This window comes from Nerophis lumbriciformis, linkage group LG22, assembly GCF_033978685.3.
Source record: "Nerophis lumbriciformis linkage group LG22, RoL_Nlum_v2.1, whole genome shotgun sequence".
Lineage (NCBI taxonomy): Eukaryota > Metazoa > Chordata > Actinopteri > Syngnathiformes > Syngnathidae > Nerophis > Nerophis lumbriciformis.
In genome coordinates, this window is record NC_084569.2 from 33,815,659 (window position 1) to 33,837,458 (window position 21,800).

General features: G+C 40.4%; 1 protein-coding gene across 1 annotated transcript in view; it reads right to left on the reverse strand.

Annotated features, from left to right (window-relative positions):
- Nucleotides 1–21,800, reverse strand: part of smg1 (SMG1 nonsense mediated mRNA decay associated PI3K related kinase) — a 148,048-nt gene that overhangs the window by 22,071 nt on the left and 104,177 nt on the right. The window contains exons 46-54 of the mRNA XM_072915712.1: nucleotides 21,469–21,662; nucleotides 21,204–21,376; nucleotides 16,880–17,159; nucleotides 13,552–13,824; nucleotides 12,236–12,470; nucleotides 10,405–10,616; nucleotides 5,889–6,045; nucleotides 3,023–3,212; nucleotides 2,640–2,914 (exon numbers count right to left, since the gene is read on the reverse strand). Of these exons, the coding sequence (XP_072771813.1) occupies nucleotides 2,640–2,914; nucleotides 3,023–3,212; nucleotides 5,889–6,045; nucleotides 10,405–10,616; nucleotides 12,236–12,470; nucleotides 13,552–13,824; nucleotides 16,880–17,159; nucleotides 21,204–21,376; nucleotides 21,469–21,662 (1,989 nt within the window). The remainder of the gene's footprint in view (nucleotides 1–2,639; nucleotides 2,915–3,022; nucleotides 3,213–5,888; nucleotides 6,046–10,404; nucleotides 10,617–12,235; nucleotides 12,471–13,551; nucleotides 13,825–16,879; nucleotides 17,160–21,203; nucleotides 21,377–21,468; nucleotides 21,663–21,800) is intronic.

Here is a 21,800-nt window from a genome sequence, read left to right on the forward strand (position 1 = left end):
TGTTAAAGTTGTTTATACGGCCACCCTCAGTGTGACCTGTATGTCTGTTGATCATGTATGCATTGCAATCACTTAAGTGTGTGTGTGTAAAAGCCGCATATATTATGTGACTGGGCCGGCACGCTGTTCGTATGGAGGAAAAGCGGACACTATAGACAGTGCCTTTAAGGCACGCCCCCAATATTGTTGTACGGGTGGAATTCGGGAGAATGGTTGCCCCTGGTAGATTTTTGGGAGGGGCAATGAAATTTGGGAGTCTCCCGGGAAAATCGGGAGGGTTGGCAAGTATGTGTGCAGGTGGTACATATATACTGTTTAAGAAGTTAATTTTTGACGGTGTCATGGGGGGAATAGCGGTAACTACTTCAAGATATATATTTAAACAGTGTACATTTTCAAAAGATAAATTATGATACTTTTGAAGAAGGTGAGGCATGTTTACATTTGCAATCTGTGAAAGCCTCCAGAATCAAACATCTTGTAGACAGATTTAAAAAAAATGGGCTATAAAATTGACTGCTGGAGCAAAATGTACACCAAAGCATATCTAGACCAGGGGTGCCCACACTTTTTCTGCAGGTGGGATACTTTTCAATTGACCAAGTCGAGGGGATCTACCTCATTCATATATATAATTTATATTTATTTATTTATGAAAGACATGTTTTTGTTAACAAGTTTAAATGTGTTTAATGATAATACAAGCACGTTTAAAGGGGAACATTATCACCAGACCTATGTAAGCGTCAATATATACCTTGATGTTGCAGAAAAAAGACCATATATTTTTTTAACCGATTTCCGAACTCTAAATGAGTGAATTTTGGCGAATTAAATGCCTTTCTAATATTCGCTCTCGGAGCGATGACGTCACAATGTGACGTCGCATCGGGAAGCAATCCGCCATTTTCTCAAACACAGAGTCAAATCAGCTCTGTTATCTTCCGTTTTTTCGACTGTTTTCCGTACCTTGAAGACATCATGCCTCGTCGGTGTGTTGTCGGAGGGTGTAACAACACGAACAGGGATGGATTCAAGTTGCACCAGTGGCCCAAAGATGCGAAAGTGGCAAGAAATTAGACGTTTGTTCAGCACACTTTACCAACGAAAGCTATGCTACGACAGAGATGGCAAGAATGTGTGGATATCCTGCGACACTCAAAGCAGATGCATTTCCAACGATAAAGTCAAAGAAATCTGCCGCCAGACCCCCATTGAATCTGCCGGAGTGTGTGAGCAATTCAGGGACAAAGGACCTCAGTAGCACGGCAAGCAATGGCGGCAGTTTGTTCCCGCAGACGAGCGAGCTAAACCCCCTGGATGTCTTGGCTCACACCGTCCCGAAGATGATCAAGAGAAGAATATCGACCCTAGCTTCCCTGGCCTGCTGACATGAGGGTATGTCTCCAGAATATATTAATTGATGAAAACTGGGCTGTCTGCACTCTCAAAGTGCATGTTGTTGCCAAATGTAATTCATATGCTGTAAACCTAGTTCATAGTTGTTAGTTTCCTTTAATACCAAACAAACACATACCAATCGTTGGTTAGAAGGCGATCGCCGAATTCGTCTTTCTCCCGTGTCGTTTTCGTCGGTTTCGCTTGCATACGGTTCAAACCGATATGGCTCAATAGCTTCAGTTTCTTCTTCAATTTCGTTTTCGCTACCTGGCTTCACACTATAACCATCCGTTTCAACACATTCGTAATCTGTTGAATCGCTTAAGCCGCTGAAATCCGAGTCTGAATCCGAGCTAATGTCGCTATAGCTTGCTGTTCTTTCCGCCATGTTTGTTTGTGTTGGCTTCACTATGTGACGTCACAGGAAAATGGACGGGTGGTTAAAATCAGGCACTTTGAAGCTTTTTTTAGGGATATTGCGTGATGGGTAAAATTTTGAAAAAAACTTTGAAAAATATAATGAGCCACTGGGAACTGATTTTTAATGGGTTTAACAATTCTGAAATTGTGATAATGTTCCCCTTTAACACATATAGATTCCTTTCTTTCATGAAGACAAGAATATAAGTTGGTGTATTACCCGATTCTGATGACTTGCATTGATTGGAATCAGACAATATTGCTGATTAAGTTCGCATTTTCAAATGGAGAAGAAAGTCCTCCTTTCTGTCCAATACCACATGAAAGTGGTTGGTTTTTGGCATCTTATTTGTCCAGCTTCCATACTCCTTTTTATACACTTTACAAGAAATAAATAGGCGGCAAACTCCGTAGCTTGCTAGCTTGTGCAAGCCAGCTTTCTGAGACTCTTGTTTTGTTAGCGCAGGCAGGATGAAGCAGCGCTTTTATTGTGAAGATAGGAACTGTGAGAGTCTGTTGACATAAAAAGTGTTTCTCGCCTTCCTGTTGGTAATTTTTTCTTAATAACGAGCTGGCAGCAGCCAGCGTCATCTCACAAGACCCTAGGGTGCCGTGAATGTCAATCAAGTGATGTATTGGCAAAGATTGATTATCTTTAGGTCTATTTTTTTAATACCTGACTGACACACCCTCCACAATCGACGTAATGGGCACTCCTGATCTAGACAACCCACAATGTGTTCAAGTGTTTTACATGTAGATTCAAATCATAACAGGTCCCCTCTAAACTGGTTTCACTGTATTGAAAAATGTCGTACCTTGCTCTCTGCGCCAAAATCTTTTGCCTCAACTTGGGCAACGATATCCAACCCGATAGCAGACAGGGTGCTGCAAAGAGCCAGCCCAAGAGCCTGGCTCGGTAGACCCAAGAGCATCTGCCTAACAAATTCAGCTGTGAAGGCCTTGATTGGACGGGTCATTTGTTCCTCGCTGACCACTGCCCCACCGGAGCTAGTAGCATTCGTTTGCCGGTACAACGATTTCCCCAAACCAACTGGTCCATTTGAGGGTAAAAGTTCATCAGCAGGGGGCCCTTGACACACAAATACAGTCATTAGAGAATCAGTGGCTGGCTATTAAAGACTTAGAAAAGTGTATATGTCTAAACGTTGACCTTTTTTTGACAGTAAAGAAGTTTTACCTGACAGAGTTTGCGCAAATGAAGCACACATTTTAAAGAAATCTCTGATGGTCTGCAGTCTCTTCAGGAAAAAAACTTCTTCCATCAGTTCCCGCTGAGCGATACTGTCAAAGAAGTGGAGCTGTGCAGTGCGCGTTTCCCTTAGAACATCCACCTTTCTCCAGGCTGGTGGCACTTCCAGACAACTCAGCTAAGCATAAAGAACAAGGAAAAAGGGATACTGTCGGTATAGAAAATTTAAATTGACTTCCCCCCAAAAAGCGAATTGTCGGCAAAACATTTAATTATAAATATAAACAACATGCACCTGGGGATAGGTTGATTGGCAACACTAAATGGGCCCTAGTGTGTGAATGTGAGTGTGAATGTTGTCTGTCTATCTGTGTTGGCCCTGTGATGAGGTGGCGACTTGTCCAGGGTGTACCCCGCCTTCTGCCCGAATGCAGCTGAGATAGGCTCCAGCACCCCCGCACCACCCCGAAAGGGACAAGCGGTAGAAAATGGATAATAAATAAATAAATAAATTACAATAGTACCTTAATTTGGATTAGTAATCCGTTCCAAAAAGATCAGACGGCAACCCACTTGAAATAATCTATCCATCCATCCATTTTCTACCGCTTGTCCCTTTTGGGGTCAGCTGCATTCGGGCGAAAGGCGGGGTACACCCAGGACAAGTCGCCACCTCATCACAGGGCCAACACAGATAGACAGACAACATTCACACACTAGGGCCAATTTAGTGTTGCCAATCAATTTATCCCCAGGTGCATGTCTTTGGAGGTGGGAGGAAGCTGGAGTACCCGGAGGGAACCCACGCAGTCACGGGGAGAACATGCAAACTCCACACAGAAAGATCCCGAGCCCGGGATTGAACTCAGGACTACTCAGGACCTTCGTATTGTGAGGCACGTGCACTAACCCCTGTTCCACCGTGCTGCCTACTTGAAATAATGTAAATCTAAATAGTATGTTCCAGAAACCAAAAACTATGAATACATTTTTTAAAGAATAATTTTATATTTACATGCAGAAAACAATGTGAAATATATAGAAATGATGGATATGAATAAATTAACATTTAACATTACTTTTTCATTAATTGAGCGGGGAGTGGAGAGCCACATGGATGCCACATAAGTACTCTACTACAATTGTTTTCCTGAATACAATAATGCGCTAACTTTTTTGGATATATTGTGGCTTATTAGACAGACTTAGACTTCCTTTTTCATTCAAATTTGAACTTTACAGTACAGATAAGAACGAAATTTCGTTGCATTAGCTTATGGTAGTGCAGGATAAAAAAGCAATAAGGTGCAGATATAAATACAGGACTGTCTCAGAAAATTAGAATATTGTGATAAAGTTCTTTATTTTCTTTAATGCAATTAAAAAAACAAAAATTTCATACATTCTGGATTCATTACACATCAACTGAAATATTGCGAGCCTTTTATTATTTTAATATTGCTGATTATGGCATACAGCTTAGGAAAACTCAAAAATCTGATCTCAAAAAATTAGAATATTTCCTCAGACCAAGTAAAAAAAAAAGAAGATTTATAACAGCAAAACAAAATCAAACATTTGAAAATGTCAATTAATGCACTCAGTACTTGGTTGGGAATCCTTTTGCACGGATTACTGCATGAATGCGGCGTGGCATGGAGGCAATCAGCCTGTGGCATTGTTCAATCAATCAATCAATGTTTATTTATATAGCCCTAAATCACAAGTGTCTCAAAGGGCTCCACAAGCCACAACGACATCCTCGGTACAAAGCCCACATAAGGGCAAGGAAAAACTCACCCCAGTGGGACGTCGATGTGAATGACTAAGGGGGGGGGTCTGGTGTCTTTCAGCTTCTTCTTCACAATACCCCACAAATTCTCTATGGGGTTCAGGTGAGGGGAGTTGGCAGGCCAATCGAGGACAGTAATGCCATGGTCAGTACACCAGTTACTGGTGGTCCATGCCACGCCGCATTGATGCATTAATCCGTGCGAAATGATTCCCAACCAAGTACTGAGTGCATTAATTGACATATTCAAATGTTTGATTTTGTTTTGCTGTTATAAATCTTTTTTTTATTATTACTTGGTCTGAGGAAATAGTCTAATTTTTTGAGATCGGATTTTTGAGTTTTCTTAAGCTGTATGCCATAATCAGCAATATTAAAATAATAAAGGCTTGCAATATTTCAGTTGATGTGTAATGAATCCAGAATGTATGACAGTTTTGTTTTTTTAATTGCATTACAGAAAATAAATAACTTTATCACAATATTCTAATTTTCTGAGACAGTCCTGTAAATAGATTACTGTACAGATAAATATATTGCACTTTTGCATATGCATCCACGTTTATGGATGTATGTTATATTGTCTTTATATTCCAGCGAGTTAATCCATTTTTGGGGGGAATTGAGGGGATAATTAACGAAGCATAGAGCTTGTATTCTTTGTTTGGGCACTTGTTTCCTCGGAATGACCTGAGGGCAAACAAGCGGATTATCATAGCTAAGCGCAATACTTTCCTTTATGGTGATCAAATCTAATAAATAAAAAAAACCAGGCAAAATTAAGGCTAAACGTACTGAAAACCAAATAGAACAGAAAAAGTAGGATGCACAAAAACCACTGTAAAGCATCACCCAGTGCCAATAGTCCATTGAGTATTGTCCAAAGTCTACACAGCATAAATGATAAAATACAGATTTCAGTAATGACTACGATTGAAGCAAGCAAACATTTTTTTGTCGTGAGTGCGATGTACCTAAAAACCTTTGAAAGCAACCACAAACACTCCATACAAAATGAGATGCGTACTAACTGTTGATGTTAATACATTTGTAATGAGTTACCTTTTCAGTGAGCTGTCCAAAGGCAGTCTCTAACTGAGTGAACATTCCATCAAAGGCAACCAGTAGCATTTGACCTGCAGACATCTTTGGTGAGTCCTGGGCTGTCCCATCCAAACTTCGTGGCTGGATCAGCTCTGAGTACTGGGCACGCAACATCCTGAAGGCACAAATACAACACATGACTGGCAACACTAAATGGTCCCTAGTGTGTGAATGTGAGTGTGAATGTTGTCTGTCTGTGTTGGTGGTAGAACATGGTGGCTATAAATTACACATACTCTAATAACTTTATGTCCATGTCGATCTACCTTATTTCTAGTTTAATCTTTATTCCACCCTCTGGCATTTTTGTTTGTATTTTCTTTGACGACTATTTGTGGCATGATATTATTGTAATAACTCCTAACAGTCAACATTTTTAAATCACTGTCTTACATATTCATTTCAATATTATTTGAACTTCCATCCATCAGTCCATTTTCTACCGCTTGTCCCTGTCGGGTTCGCGGGGGATGCTGGAGCCTATCTCAGCTGCATTCGGACTTGACTTATTAAAGGCCTACTGAAACTCACTACTACCGACCACACAGTCTGATAGTTTATATATCAATGATGAAATCTTAACATTGCAACACATGCCAATACGGCCGGGTTAGCTTACTAAAGTGCAATTTTAAATTCCGCGATAAAAAATATCCTGCTGAAAACGTCTCGGTATGATGACGTCAGCGCGTGACGTCACGGATTGATGACATTTTGGGACAGCATGGTAGCTAGCTATTAAGTTGTCTGTTTTCATCGCAAAATTCCACAGGATTCTGGACATCTGTGTTGGTGAATCTTTTGCAATTTGTTCAATGAACAATGGAGACAGCAAAGAAGAAAGCTGTAGGTGGGAAGCGGTGTTGTGCTGCATAACGCACCCCCGCCGTAGAATGCATCTTCTGACTGTTTTGTCGGATAACACAGCCGGTGTTTCATTGTTTACCTTCCCGAAAGATGACAGTCAAGCTTTACCATTGGCCTGTGGAGAACTGGGACAACAGAGACTCTTACCAGGAGGACTTTGAGTTGGATACGCAGATACGGTACCGTGAGTACGCATGCAGCTGCGGCTTCCAAACATTTGATCGCTTGCCCGTACGTGCGTGCCGCTATGTGCATGTCACGTACGTAACTTTGGGGACTTTGGGGAAATATATGTGCTGTATGAACTTTGGGGAGGTGAACGGTACTTTGGGCTGTGGGATTGAGTGTGTTGTGCAGGTGTTTGAGTTGTATTGGCGGGTTATATGGACGGGAGGGGGGAGGTGTTTGTTATGCGGGATTAATTTGTGGCATATTAAATATAAGCCTGGTTGTGTTGTGGCTAATAGAGCATATATGTCTTGTGTTTATTTACTGTTTTAGTCATTCCCAGCTGAATATCAGGTCCCACCCGCCTCTCACAGCATCTTCCCTATCTGAATCGCTCCCGCTGCCCTCTAGTCCTTCACTCTCACATTCCTCATCCACAAATCTTTCATCATTGCTCAAATTAATGGGGAAATCGTCGCTTTCTCGGTCCGAATCGCTCTCGCTGCTGGTGGCCATGATTGTAAACAATGTGCGGATGTGAGGAGCTCCACAACCTGTGACGTCACGCTACTCGTCTGCTACTTCCGGTACAGGCAAGGCTTTTTTATCAGCGACCAAAAGTTGCGAACTTTATCGTCGATGTTCTCTACTAAATCCATTCAGCAAAAATATGGCAATATCGCGAAATGATCAAGTATGGCACATAGAATGGACCTGCTATCCCCGTTTAAATAAGAAAATCGCATTTCAGTAGGCCTTTGATTTTGCACCCTTTCTGCAACATTCTATCTCCTCCAGCAGCAGTCTTCTGTATGGCCAGTGGAGGATCAAGGCTGAGATATTCTGCCTGGTGTGGTAGACCTAGATGTATGGGATTAATATTAAATAATTGGTAATGCCTTTTCAACCAAGTTTTATTTATCACACCATTGGCTTTGACATTAGGCTTGCTCGTTTGCATCAAAACAGTTGTTTTTCTTACTACAATAGGCCAATAACCATCCTTGCCCAGGTACACCCTCCTGGTTTTGGAAAATAAATATTTGTGGTTCTGGCACCAGCCGCTAGACTAGATCTGACCAATCTAAGTCTATGAGCATAAACTGATGAAACCTACTCGGATGAGAGGTGAAACGTCTTCTAAGACAGTCCAGTTGTGATCGATTTGAATGCCCTGAGATTACAATGACCTGGATGAATGAGAACATCCATAGACAAAATGATGCATGATTCATGCTGGTAATGGATCAATATTGGTATCGTCCAATACTCAAGGCTCCAATATCGGTATTGTATTGGAAGTGACAAAGTTGTATAAGGACACCCCTAATAATGTCAGCTCATGTTAGTTGACACTTGAGGTGTGTTAAGGTTTCACATCGTCTGTCTGATCCAATTAAACCTCAACTGAGTTGCTAAATGGGTGTGAAAATGTATGATTTGCTCTGTCCTGTGGAAGCTTGGCGTATTTATTTGGACAAAAATGGGGATTTTAAGAAAAACAGCCAGCCCTTTGCATCCTAAACCTATTCTCATAGGTGAAAAGGTCCATCTTGCTTGAGCCTCTGCTAGTAAAGGGTACATGGCACACTAGATAGATGTACACAGGGGGAACCTGACCCCTGCTGGTTTGCGGAATTATTCCACTAGAGCAGGGGTCGGCAACCCACGGCTCCGGAGCCGCATGCGGCTCTTTGATCACTCTGATGCGGCTCAGCAGCTTACTTGCTGAACCCCCCAATTTTCCCGTGAGACTTCCGGATTTCAGTGCCTCTCGCAGAAAACTCCCAGGATTAATATTCACCGATTTTCACCCTTACAGCTATAATAAGGGCGTGCCATGATGGTACAATATTTGGCGCTCTCTACAATCTGTATTAACAGCGTGACAGCCCAACACTTGTTATACAATATTCATCTTCTGCTTGCACACGTACGTGACAGCAAGGCATACTTTGTCAACAGCCACACAGGTTACAGTGACGGTGACCATATAAAACAACTTTAACACTCTTACTAATAATGCGCCACACTTTGAACCAAAACCAAACAAGAATGACAAACACATTTCGGGAGAACATCTGCACCTTAACACAAAATAAACACAACAGAACAAACACCCAGAATCCCATGCAGCCTTGACTCTTCCGGGCTTCATTATACACCCCTGCGACTACCAAAACCCGCCCCCACCCCAAGCCTGCTCCCTCACACATTAACCCCACATTAACCCCCCCGCCCCTCTGTGCGTCGGTTGAGGTGGGCGGGGTTTGGTAGCGGGGGTGTATAATGTATCCCGGAAGAGTTAGGGCTGCATTGGATTCTGGGTATTTGTCCTGTTGTGTTTATGTTGTGTTACTGTGCAGATATTCTCCCGAAATGTGTTTGTCATTCTTGTTTGGTGTGGGTTCACAGTGTGGCGCATTATTAGTAAGAGTGTTATAGTTTTTTTTATGCCGCCACCGTCAGTGTAACCTGTGTGGTTGTTGAGCAAGTATGCCTTGCTGTCACCTACGTGAGCAAGCGGAAACACCATACAACTGGTTGTAGTGGGTGCTGTTTGCTGTACCATCACGCCACGCTTATAACGCTGACAAGCGCCATTCATTTAAAACCTGCGTGCCGCACCAGCTTTCAAATTCCATATAAAAGGTGTGGGTAGCGTGTCTGAGACCCCTGGTTTATACATAGCACAAAGCAAAAAGAAAACTTTGTATGCAGTGTTATTTCTTTTAAAATATCAAAAAAGTTTTGCGGCTCCCAATGTTCTCTATAATTTGCGAAACTGGTCAAAATGGCTCTTTGACTGGTAAAGGTTGCCGACCCCTGCACTAGAAACATTTTTCCACAAAACGGTGGTATACAGAAAAATGTATCCACTTTGAGACATTTTGTGCATTAAAAATACTAAAACTAATTCAATGCAGGTTCAAATGTACTAAGCTATCTGAATAAAAGATTGCCTCGTATCTTTGTGTAATAGGATTTGTTATATATATTGTATATATTATATGCTGTATATATTATATACTGTATATATAATATGTAAATATTACATATATGTTTTATTTATATTGCTACTATGGTACATTTTTAGTCTACTTTATACCTTTTGTTTTCGCCCTCTTTTTGTGCCCTTGTCTGCATTATCCTTTCCATCCTTTGTAACTGAGCTACTGTGTGGAACAATTTTCCTTGTGGATCATTAATGTTTGTCTAAGTCTATGGTGACAAAACAAATGGTGTAATATTTTTAACAAATATCATTTTTTTACAATATGCCTGAAGCCAACATAAAGAAGCTACAGACTGAAAACTTTGGAAATAGCTGCTTCCTGCTGGGTCCTGTTTTAGGGGGTTTTCAGTGAGATACATCCGCGCAGCTGCTAAATGGGCATTTATGAGGTTCTAAGTGCACGTTCAAATCACCCCGGCTTACCTTGTGATGTCCAGACATTGTTTGTGCCCATCCTGGTCTAGGCTCGTGGTGGATAGCAGACTGTCTACCAAGCCTTGCAAGCCTAGACCATCAGAGCTCTGCTCCACCAGCTGCTCCAACTCGGCCAACATGGACTCCAGGGTGGGCTCCCCTTTTACTACACAGCGCAGAGCCTCAGGAAAGATAATCTGACGGAAATTGGTGTTTAGCTCCTGCAGTGAAAGAAACCCCACTGCATTTCAGTTGACACAATTGACATGGGGAAAAAGAAACTTAAGTAAAAGGCAAGGGTTATTCTGTTGCTTTAAAGAAACAAAGTGATTGGCATTTAACTGTATCTATTAATAGAATATCAGATTAGGCTACTTTGTGAGTAAAATATTACAATAATTCAATGACACTCTTTAATTGCATTTTAGATAATACATCCTGGATGGCAAATGACCTTTTTACAGCTTAACCAGGACAAGACTGAAGTTTTACTTGTTGGTCCTGAAGTCCTGAGAGAGAAACACTACAATCATTGTCTTTAACTCCATCACTCCAAATAAAAAATCTGGGCGTCAATTTGACTCTGACCCTAGTTTTATACCACATATAAGAAATATAACAAAAATATGTTTTTATTATTTTAAGAATATAGCCAGAGTTTGCCTAATTCTCTCTCAAGGCAAAACGGAGACGCTAACACATGCTTTTATTACAAGTCGAATGGATTATTCTAAGGCCCTGCTTCCTGGTTTTACTAAAAAAAGTTATAGCACCTTTACAACTACTCCAAAATTCAGAGGCACGTGTCCTGAGGAAAACCAGAAGGCGGGCCCACATTACACCAGTTTTAAAATCTCTGCATTGGCTCCCTGTGTGCTTCAGTATCAAATTGAAGGTTCTTCTTATGGTTTATGAATGTTTTTATGGTATTGGGCCTTCTTGTCTTTCTGATTTGCTTTTAGCCTATGTACCTTCGCGGACCTTGAGATCCTCCGGCAATCATCTAATTATTCCAAAAGTCAGGTCACAAAGTCACGGGATGGCATCTTTCCACTATCATGGCCCTCGTCTATGGAACAGTTTGCTGGACGACCTCAGGTCTGCAGAGAATGTTCATGTTTTTAAGAGCAGGCTTAAGACCCACCTTTTTGATTTGGCTTTTACCTAATATCTATTCATTTTATTGAAGTCATTCGTACTTTACTTTTTATCTTATTAGTTATGCAATATCTTATTAAGTTGTATTTATCTATTATATATTCATCTTCATATGTTTTACTTGTATTTTATCCTTTATTCCTACTCATGGTTCTTACTATTTTACAGGTTTTATTATTTTTACTTTCCAGCGTTCCTCGGAGGGAGCCATCTGCAGCATCCTGGTGGCCATGGTCTAATGACTTCCTGATGCAGATGGCTCCTGTGATAGTGTTATCTCACCTGTCTCCTCTGTGCTCAGTCATGCACTCATTTGTTCATATATGTGCATATGTGTGTGTGTTTGGTTTTTGTGTGATAGGGGATCTGGATCATCAGGGTATTGTTTTAAGTCTGTAAAGAACATTGTGTTGCATTTCTTTTAAGTATAAAAAGCACTTTATAAATAAAGTTTGATTGATTGATTAAGGTAACATGAGAATTCACAATTCTTATTATCAGCTATTAAGTGATTATGTAAGGGAATAAAGCTGCAATCTTACTGATTTCACAACATATAAGCCTTGGCGGAACTCAAGTCTGAGTTAGTATCAGCAAACCACACAACCCTACTCCGTAGTCTTTCTTAAAATAACCAAATGTACAGTGTAAACATTGTGGACTGAGGCTACAACTCCAGTACCTGCAAACAGGTATACACAGCATTGGCCATGTAAACAGCCTGGATGGTGGCGGAGGGTGACAAGAGCTCCAGATCATGAGGCAGGAGTGGGCAGCGTTGCAGCAGTGTTGCCAAGGCGCTGACATTTCCCATCATACTGCAGAGCTCCTCAAGGAACCATGCCCCATCTCGAGACATGAGGTCCACCAGCTGCTCTCCGGCACTCGCTGCTGCACTCTCCATCACCAGGTTCCGCCTAAACAAACAAGAAGTTATCTTATGTTATTCCCCTTTTATTTACTGAGCTACAGTTAACAATGGTTGTATAATATGTAATATATATGGGATTCTTACAGCTGTTTAAAGTGATTTAGTATCATTAATTCATTCACTACTGCTTATTAGAGATGTCCGATAATATCGGCCTGCCGATATCGGCCGATAACGGGGTTAAAATGTAATATCGGAAATTATCAGTATCGTTTTTTTTTTATTATCGGTATCGTTTTTTTAAATTTATTTAAAAAAACTTTTTTTTTTAATTAAATCAACATAAAAAAAACACAAGATACACTGACAATTAGTGCACCAACCCAAATAACCTCCCTCCCCCATTTACACTCATTCACACAAAAGGGTTGTTTTTTTCTGTTATTAATATTCTGGTTCCTACATTATATATCAATATATATCAATACAGTCTGCAAGGGATACAGTCCGTAAGCACACATGATTGTGCGTGCTGCTGGTCCACTAACTACTACTAACCTTTAACAGTTAATTTTACAAATTTTCATTAATTACTAGTTTCTATGTAACTGTTTTTATATTGTTTTACTTTTTTTTTTATTCAAGAAAATGTTTTTAATTTATTTATCTTTTTTTTTTTTAAAGTACTTTATCTTCACCATACCTGGTTGTCCAAATTAGGCATAATGTGTTAATTCCACGACTGTATATATCGGTTGATATCGGTATCGGTAATTAAAGAGTTGGACAATATCGGAATATCGGCAAAAAGCCATTATCGGACCTCCCTACTGCTTATCCAAATCAGGGTCACAGGTGAGTTAGAGCCTATTACAGATGACGCATTCACAGTATGCGAGGGGTGCTTAAACAAAAAAGGGGGGCTTGGGGTGTGTGTAAATAGGGGGTGGGGTGGAGGGCTTGGATACATTTTGTGCAATAAAAATATGCTAAGATATCCTAACAAAACATCCACTTCTTAGCTTTGTGTTACAGGTAACATAGCAAACTGGTGTGACACACTAATTCAGAGGGTTTGATCGATTTGACAAAATACATTTTTAACAAACAAAAACGTGGATCTGGACCTGCAGAGTGAGCAAAGAGCCGAGGTGATGATTCCTGCCAAGCTCAGTGAGCCTGACTCTCCATTTTCATGCAGGAAGACCCCGATGCAGTGTTCTATCTCCTTGAGCTGCTCCTCACAGGCTGCTGCTGTTGTACCCTCGGCTTTCAGTCGCTCGGCTTGGTGCATCACACGCTCGTTGGTGTCTGCCACTTGGCGCTGTATGGTCAGCTCCACACCGGACAGGAACTGGCAGGAGGATGCGGTCAACTGGGGGGCAAACAGCACCTCATATCTGTGCAGAAAGGAAGACATAACAGCCAAAGAAATGTTACATACGTGCAACAGATAAGAGTACCGTAATTTTCGGACTATAAGTCGCAGTTTTTTTTCATAGTTTGGCCGGGGGTGCGACTTATACTCAGGAGCGACTTATGTGTGACATTTTTAACACATTACCGTAAAATATCAAATAATATTATTTAGCTCATTCACGTAAGAGACTAGACCAGGGGTGCTCACACTTTTTCTGCAGGCGAGCTACTTTTCAATTGATCAAGTCGTGGGGATCTACCTCATTCATATATATAATTTATATTTACTTATTTATGAAATATATGTTTTTGTTAACAAGTTAAAGGTGTTTAAAGATAATACAAGCATGTTTAACACATATAGTTAATATTGTTAATAAGTTAAAGGTGTTTAAAGATAATACAAGCATGTTTAACACATATAGTTAATAAGTTAAAAGTGTTTAAAGATAATACAAGCATGTTTAACACATATAGTTAATAAGTTAAAAGTGTTTAAAGATAATACAAGCATGTTTAACACATATACCGTAGTTAATATTGTTAACAACTTAAAGGTGGTTAACAATGCTTGTATTATCTTTAAACACCTTTAACTTATTACCAATATTAACTATATGTGTTAAACATTCTTGTATTATCATTAAACACCTTTAATTTATTAACAATATTAACTATGTGTTAAACATGCTTGTATTATCATTAAACACCTTTAACTTGTTAACAATATTAACTACGGTATATGTGTTAAACATGCTTGCATTATCTTTAAACACCTTTAACTTGTTAACAATATTAACTATATGTGTTAAACATGCTTGCATTATCTTTAAACACCTTTAACTTGTTAACAATATTAACTATATGTATTAAACGTACCTGTATTATCATTAAACACCTTTAACTTGTTAACAAAAACATATATTTCATAAATAAGTAAATATAAATTATATATATGAATGAGGTAGATCCCCACGACTTGATCAATTGAAAAGTAGCTCGCCTGCAGAAAAAGTGTGAGCACCCCTGGTCTAGTCTCTTACATGAATGAGCTAAATAATATTTGATATTTTACGGTAATGTGTTAAAAATTTCACACATAAGTCGCTCCTGAGTATAAGTCGCACCCCCGGCCAAACTATGAAAAAAAACTGCGACTTATAGTCCGAAAAGTACGGTATGTGTGAAATTATTAACACATTACCGTAAAATATCAAATAATATTATTTAGTTAATTCACGTAAGAGACTAGACGTATAAGATTTCATGGGATTTAGCGATTAGGAGTGACAGATTGTTTGGTAAACGTATAGCATGTTCTATATGTTATAGTTATTTGAATGACTCTTACCATAATATGTTACGTTAACATACCAGGCCCGTTCTCAGTTGGTTATTTATGCCTCATATAACGTACACTTATTCAGCCTGTTGTTCACTATTCTTTATTTATTTTAAATTGCCTTTCAAATGTCTATTCTTGGTGTTGGGTTTTATCAAATACATTTACCCCAAAAATGCGACTTATACTCCAGTGCGACTTATATATGTTTTTTTCCTTCTTTATTATGCATTTTCGGCCGGTGCGACTTATAGTCCGAAAAATGCGGTAATCATTTAACCATAGTAATGCTCAAATTACAACAACATTTTAGGCATAACTGTTATATGTGCCTTTTGGTTTCAGGTTTCCCCATGGACATTGATACGACTGAACGGAAAGCTAACGAGTGTGACTCCATCCTAACGACTGCCAGGCAGGTGAAAGTCTCTTTTCTCTGCATCTCAACAGCGATCTTTTTGATACACAATCCTGCAATGCTTTTAAGAGGGATCCATCCTAATGACTGGTGTTTGTGTTGGCACAGGTGTGTTGCATTTTACTAGCTTTTTTGCACCACAATAGAGCAAAACGACTCTTGTCTTGGCACCAAGCGCTCAGACTAGATCTGATGACTCTTGTCTGGGCATAGGCCTGGGGTTTTGGCACCAAGCGCTCAGACTAGATCTGACCAATCTAAGTCTGCGGGCATGAACAGATAAAGGCTGCTCAGGTGAGAGACAAAACATCGAAGAAAAACTGAGCAGTCCAGTTGCAATCGACGGAATGCCCTGACAATACTGTTGATGTATTTCACAGACAGAGCCTCCGAACTTCAAAAACAACTTTTTGAAGCACTATTATGAGAGGACTAATACCTACAAAATATTGCTACAGTCTAATAAAAAAATGGTTTACTTTCCAATAACATTAATAAATTGATTTGAAGTAAAAAAAAATACTGCCAATGAATATTCTAAAAAACAAAGTCGCAGCAATTATTATAGTAAATTGCAGTCAAAATATAGCTAGTGATGCATAACAAATTTTTGGGAAAGATGATTAATCACAATATGAATGCAATATTTTTTTATATAATTATAGTACTCTTTTTTGTTGTTGATTAATGTACCCATATTTTGTACATGCAAGGGTCACTTAGAACAGAAAGAATGCACAGATAATCCTTTCCTGCTCTGCACTTTCACTTTTTGAGCAAACCAATGGGTGGCGAGTATGGCATGACACACTAGCATCAATTCTAGGGACTGATACAAATCAGTGATATTAAATACTCATGCATTTAGAACAAAACAGCTTTTGAATAGCTGTCCACTGTAGAGATTTTAAATATGACCATTTAACAGTATATAAATGCATGTACAAGTGGGCTGCAGAAAAAAATAAGTAAAAGTACATGTTCCACAGAAGTTCCAACAATCTGTATTCCCAATACAAGCTTTGGTACGAGACCATTTGGAATGAGAAAATAATATTTTGTCATAACAATGCAGAAAAAGTGGGGTCACTGTGTTCTTAGACTCACTGGCATAATGACATTATGGGCTGCGCAAAATGGCCCAAAAGTCAAAACTACTTTTTGTTGAGTTGCAGTACAATCAAAAGTTAAGTCAAAACAACATATTACACTTTTAACAGTTGGCCTTTAAATCTTTATATAAAAAAAAAAGAAAAAAATAGTAAGTCCTTCTTACTGTCTGTAGATGTGCTGGCAGTGCTCAACGGTCATATCGCTCAGCATTTCTTCCAACCAGGCCTTCCACTGATGGGCCCGATGGCGCAAGAGGGTGGCTCGTGGGTACAGCAAAGCCACAGTGGCATAGCTGTGCAGCTGCTCCAAGCAAATTCTTAGGGCCCCACGGCGCTGCTGCAGCATGGAGCTCACCTCTGCCTCGAGGCTCTCACACTGGCTGATCAGGTGAGCTTGACCTGCATTCTGCAGGAAGGCTGTAGCTGGCACATAGCTAGGAGGACCTAAAGAGGGAACATAATTTAAAACCTAATTTTAAGATGGGTTGGACATTAGACACAACATGGTCCAATTTCCATAATTTCTCATGACACTTTTAAAAAGTGATCAAAAAACATGAAATGCAAAACAAATGTTTTGAAATACAAATGAACCTTCTTTTTGGCATTTAGAGTTCATGTCAAGTCTCCAGAAATGTCCAATAGACAAGAAAAGGGGTCTCCACAAGCAGATCACCACCAGATTTCTCCTTAATGTCATTTTACCACATAAAAACATAAAATCAAAGAGTGCACAGTATGTGTGGAGACTGGCAGTCATATAAACACTATTCTTTTTTGTCATAACAGCTTTTATATAGTGATGAAAGATAGAGACCTCAGGTCCAAAGCCTGATTACTCCTTAAAGGCCTACTGAAACCCACTACTACCGACCACGCAGTCTGATAGTTTATATATCAATGATGAAATCTTAACATTGCAACACATGCCAATACGGCCGGGTTAGCTTACTAAAGTGCAATTTTAAATTTCGCGCAAAATATCCTGCTGAAAACGTTTCGGTATGATGATGCCTGCGCGTGACGTCACGGATTGTAGAGGACATTTTGGGACAGCATGGTGGCCAGCTATCAAGTCGTCTGTTTTCATCGCGAAATTCCACAGTATTCTGGACATCTGTGTTGGTGAATCTTTTGCAATTTGTTCAATGAACAATGGAGACAGCAAAGAAGAAAGCTGTAGGTGGGAAGCGGTGTATTGCGGCCGACTGCAGCAACACAAACACGGCCGGTGTTTCATTGTTTACATTCCCGAAAGATGACAGTCAAGCTTTACCATTGGCCTGTGGAGAACTGGGACAACAGAGACTCTTACCAGGAGGACTTTGAGTTGGATACGCAGACGAGGTACCGTGAGTAGGCAGCTGCGGCTTCCAAACATTTGATCGCTTGCCCATACGTGCGTGCCGCTATGTGCATGTCATGTACGTAACTTTGGGGACTTTGGGGAAATACATGTGCTGTATGAACTTTGGGGAGGTCAACGGTACTTTGGGCTGTAGGATTGAGTGTGTTGTGCAGGTGTTTGAGTTGTATTGGCGGGTTATATGGACGGGAGCGGGGAGGTGTTTGTTATGCGGGATTAATTTGTGGCATAAGCCTGGTTGTGTTGTGGCTAATAGAGTATATATATGTCTTGTGTTTATTTACTGTTTTAGTCATTCCCAGCTGAATATCAGGTCCCACCCGCCTCTCACAGCATCTATCTGAATCGCTCCCACTGCCCTCTAGTCCTTCACTCTCACTTTCCTCATCCACAAATCTTTCATCCTCGCTCAAATTAATGGGGAAATCGTCGCTTTCTCGGTCTGAATCGCTCTCGCTGCTGGTGGCCATGATTGTAAACAATGTGCAGATGTGAGGAGCTCCACAACCGGTGACGTCACGCGCATATTGTCTGCTACTTCCGAACAGGCAAGGCTTTTTTTATCAGCGACCAAAAGTTGCAAACTTTATCGTCGATGTTCTCTACTAAATCCTTTCAGCAAAAATATGGCAATATCGCGAAATGATGAAGTATGACACATAGAATGGACCTGCTATCCCTGTTTAAATAAGAAAATCGCATTTCAGTAGGCCTTTAATATAGTGCAGCGTATCTTGTGATGTGTAATAGTGGTGTAATTTTGCGTGTACCATAATTTCCGGACCATAAAGCGCACTTGAATGTGCATGAGGCGCATTCAAGGAGTCATGTTATGATTTTTTTTTTCTACATTTAAAACACTTCCTTGTGGTCTTCCTAACATGTACCGTATTTTCCGCACCATTAGCCGCACCTAAAAACCACAAATTTACTCAAAAGCTGACAGTGCGGCTTTTAACCCGGTGCGCTTTATATATGGATAAATATTAAGATTCATTTTCATAAAGTTTCGGTCTCGCAACTTCGGTAAACAGCCGCCATCTTTTTTCCCCGTAGAACAGGAAGCGCTTCTTCTTCTACGCAAGCAACCGCCAAGGTAAGCACCCGCCCCCATAGAACAGGAAGCGCTTCTTCTTCTACTGTAAGCAACCACCCGCCCCCGGAAGAAGAAGAAGCGCGCGGATTTTCGTTTCATTTCCTTTGTGTGTTTACATCTGTAAAGACCAGACCACAAAATGGCTCCTACTAAGCGACACGCGTATAACGCAGAATTTAAACTTAAGGCAATAAGTCATGCCGAAGAACACGGAAATAGAGCAGCAGCAAGAACTCCAACCGTTGGATATTGGTGTCAACAGGGCATTCAAATCACGACTGCGAACGGCGTGGGAACAATGGATGACCGAAGGCGAACACACCTTCACTAAGACAGGCAGACAGCGCCGGACGACATACGCCAACATCTGCCAGTGGATCGTAAATGCCTGGGCAGATATTTCGGTCACAACTGTGGTCCGAGCTTTCCGGAAGGCAGGATTCACAGAACTGCTGGACAACAGTGACACTGACTCCGATGACTTCGACGAGACGGAACCGGCCATTTTGGATCCCACATTTGCCCAACTTTTCAATTCGGACACCGAAGACGAAGAATTCGAAGGATTTACGAATGAAGAATAACTTCAGAAAGTGAGCGCTATGTTTATTTTGTGTGTTGTGACATTAACGTTCGAGCAACATTATGTTGCTATTGCTCTGCACTATTTTGAATTTTACTATGTTTGTGATTGCACATTTGCGTACATTTTGAGACAGAGTTGTTAGAACGCTGGTTTTTAATATATTATTAAAGTTTGACTGACCTATCTGACTGTTTTTTTGACATTCCCTTTAGCGCAGCGTAGGCGCGGCTTATAGTCCGGGGCGGCTTATAGGTGGACAAAGTTTTGAAATATGCCATTCATTGAAGGTGCGGCTAATAACCCGGGGCGGCTTATAGTGCGGAAAATACGGTAATGGTGGTTCTTTGGTCAAAATGTTGCATAGATTATGTCTTATAGGCCGTCTTCATGCTGCTTTCAGACTATCTTTTTTTTGTTTTGTGGGTGGCCTTATTTACATGGCTCTACTTGGACAGCGTTTTCCCCGCCCCGTCATCTTTGTTGTACCGGTAGTTTTTTAGTGCTTCCATAGCGAGTCTACTGACAGATAAGTTCAAACTATACATTACTTTGTATTAAAAATGGAAACAGCAGTGGATTAATTCTCCACAACAAGAGGATAGATAAAAACAAGGCGCTTATTGACTTCAGCGTGGACAACAATAACGGACGCGCGCACATTTTCGGGACTTATGCAGATCCCAAATACACATCAGCAGGTACCAACAGTTAAGAAAAGTTGGTTTTGCATAATATTTCAAAGCCAAACGCCAGATAATATGTCTCCTAAAAAGGTTCCATTTTGGGGTCCTGATACACACACATCATAATATTACCCCTATGTTAAAGCACAGTACGTCTGACTAAGGTAGCCGTAATGCTCCGTGTTCCATTAAGTGGTGTGGTCTCGTAGCTTACCAAAGATGTACTAAAACATTTGACACATTTTTGAGGGTCCTGTGTAATTTTTACAATGAAACATCAAAGTTTTGGTGTTGCTTGTTTACTGGACTTGCTAGCCTGCAGTCCAAACGTATCCCTTATGTGTGAGTACTTTCTACTGGACACACTTATTATTATACCAAGTACCAAATAAAATTGCTTCGAGGTTGGTAAGCACAACCAGAATTAATACGTACATTAGGCGCGTTATGAGGTGCACTGTCGATTTTTGAGAAAATGTAAGGATTTTTTAAGTGTGCCTTATAGTCCGAAAAATACTGTATATTTGTGCATAGGTGTGTTGGGCAGTAGATAAGAAACACGATGGAAACTTATGTGTAAAATTCTGTTATTATTTGCACTAAGAGAGAATTGTGTGTTTGGGTTATAGTGGCATCCTGTACCTTTGTGCAGTATAAATGGTACCACCAAATCTATTACCGCCACAAGTAAATCCAGACTCACACAAATAAAGGAATGTATGACAAATACTGCAGTGAAAATGTTGATGATCCTTACCGAGATCTATGGGGCTGCTGATATCCTGCAGGAGAGCAGCAAGCTGAGTGGTCTCCAAGTTGGAAAACGCTGCCTGATACTGTGAGATCCATTGATCCAGGTCAGCCAGCTTGCTTTGAATGGCCTCTTGGACAGTACGCTGTCGTGATTGTAGCTGGGTGTGTTCAGAGTACCTGTAAAAAGGAGGCAATGTGTATTTGTGGTACTTTGTTCAGAATCAGAAAACATGAAAAGTTTGTGTACAAGAACATTTTGTTGTGCTGACCTTTGCTCTAAAGTGAGAATTAGATGGTTTGGTTGGTTCTCAGCTCCTTCCAGGAAGGTCACTTCTTCTTGAAGCTTTGCTTGTAGTTTCTCCCCCTCGCAGAGCAGATCCTGAAGGACCAAGTACTCTTCCACAGCCTCTTCCACTTTTGGCAGGACCGCCAGCATTTCATCGCGATTCTTAAACCAGTTCACCTTTGCAAAGTGCAAACAGTCAACCAATCAAATTCTTTGTTTCAGGAACAGCGGTGTTCGTTCGATACGAAGAACACAGTGCATGTAACAGTACTAAAAACGAATTTGTGTTAAAATGCTTGACCATTGACTTAGTTG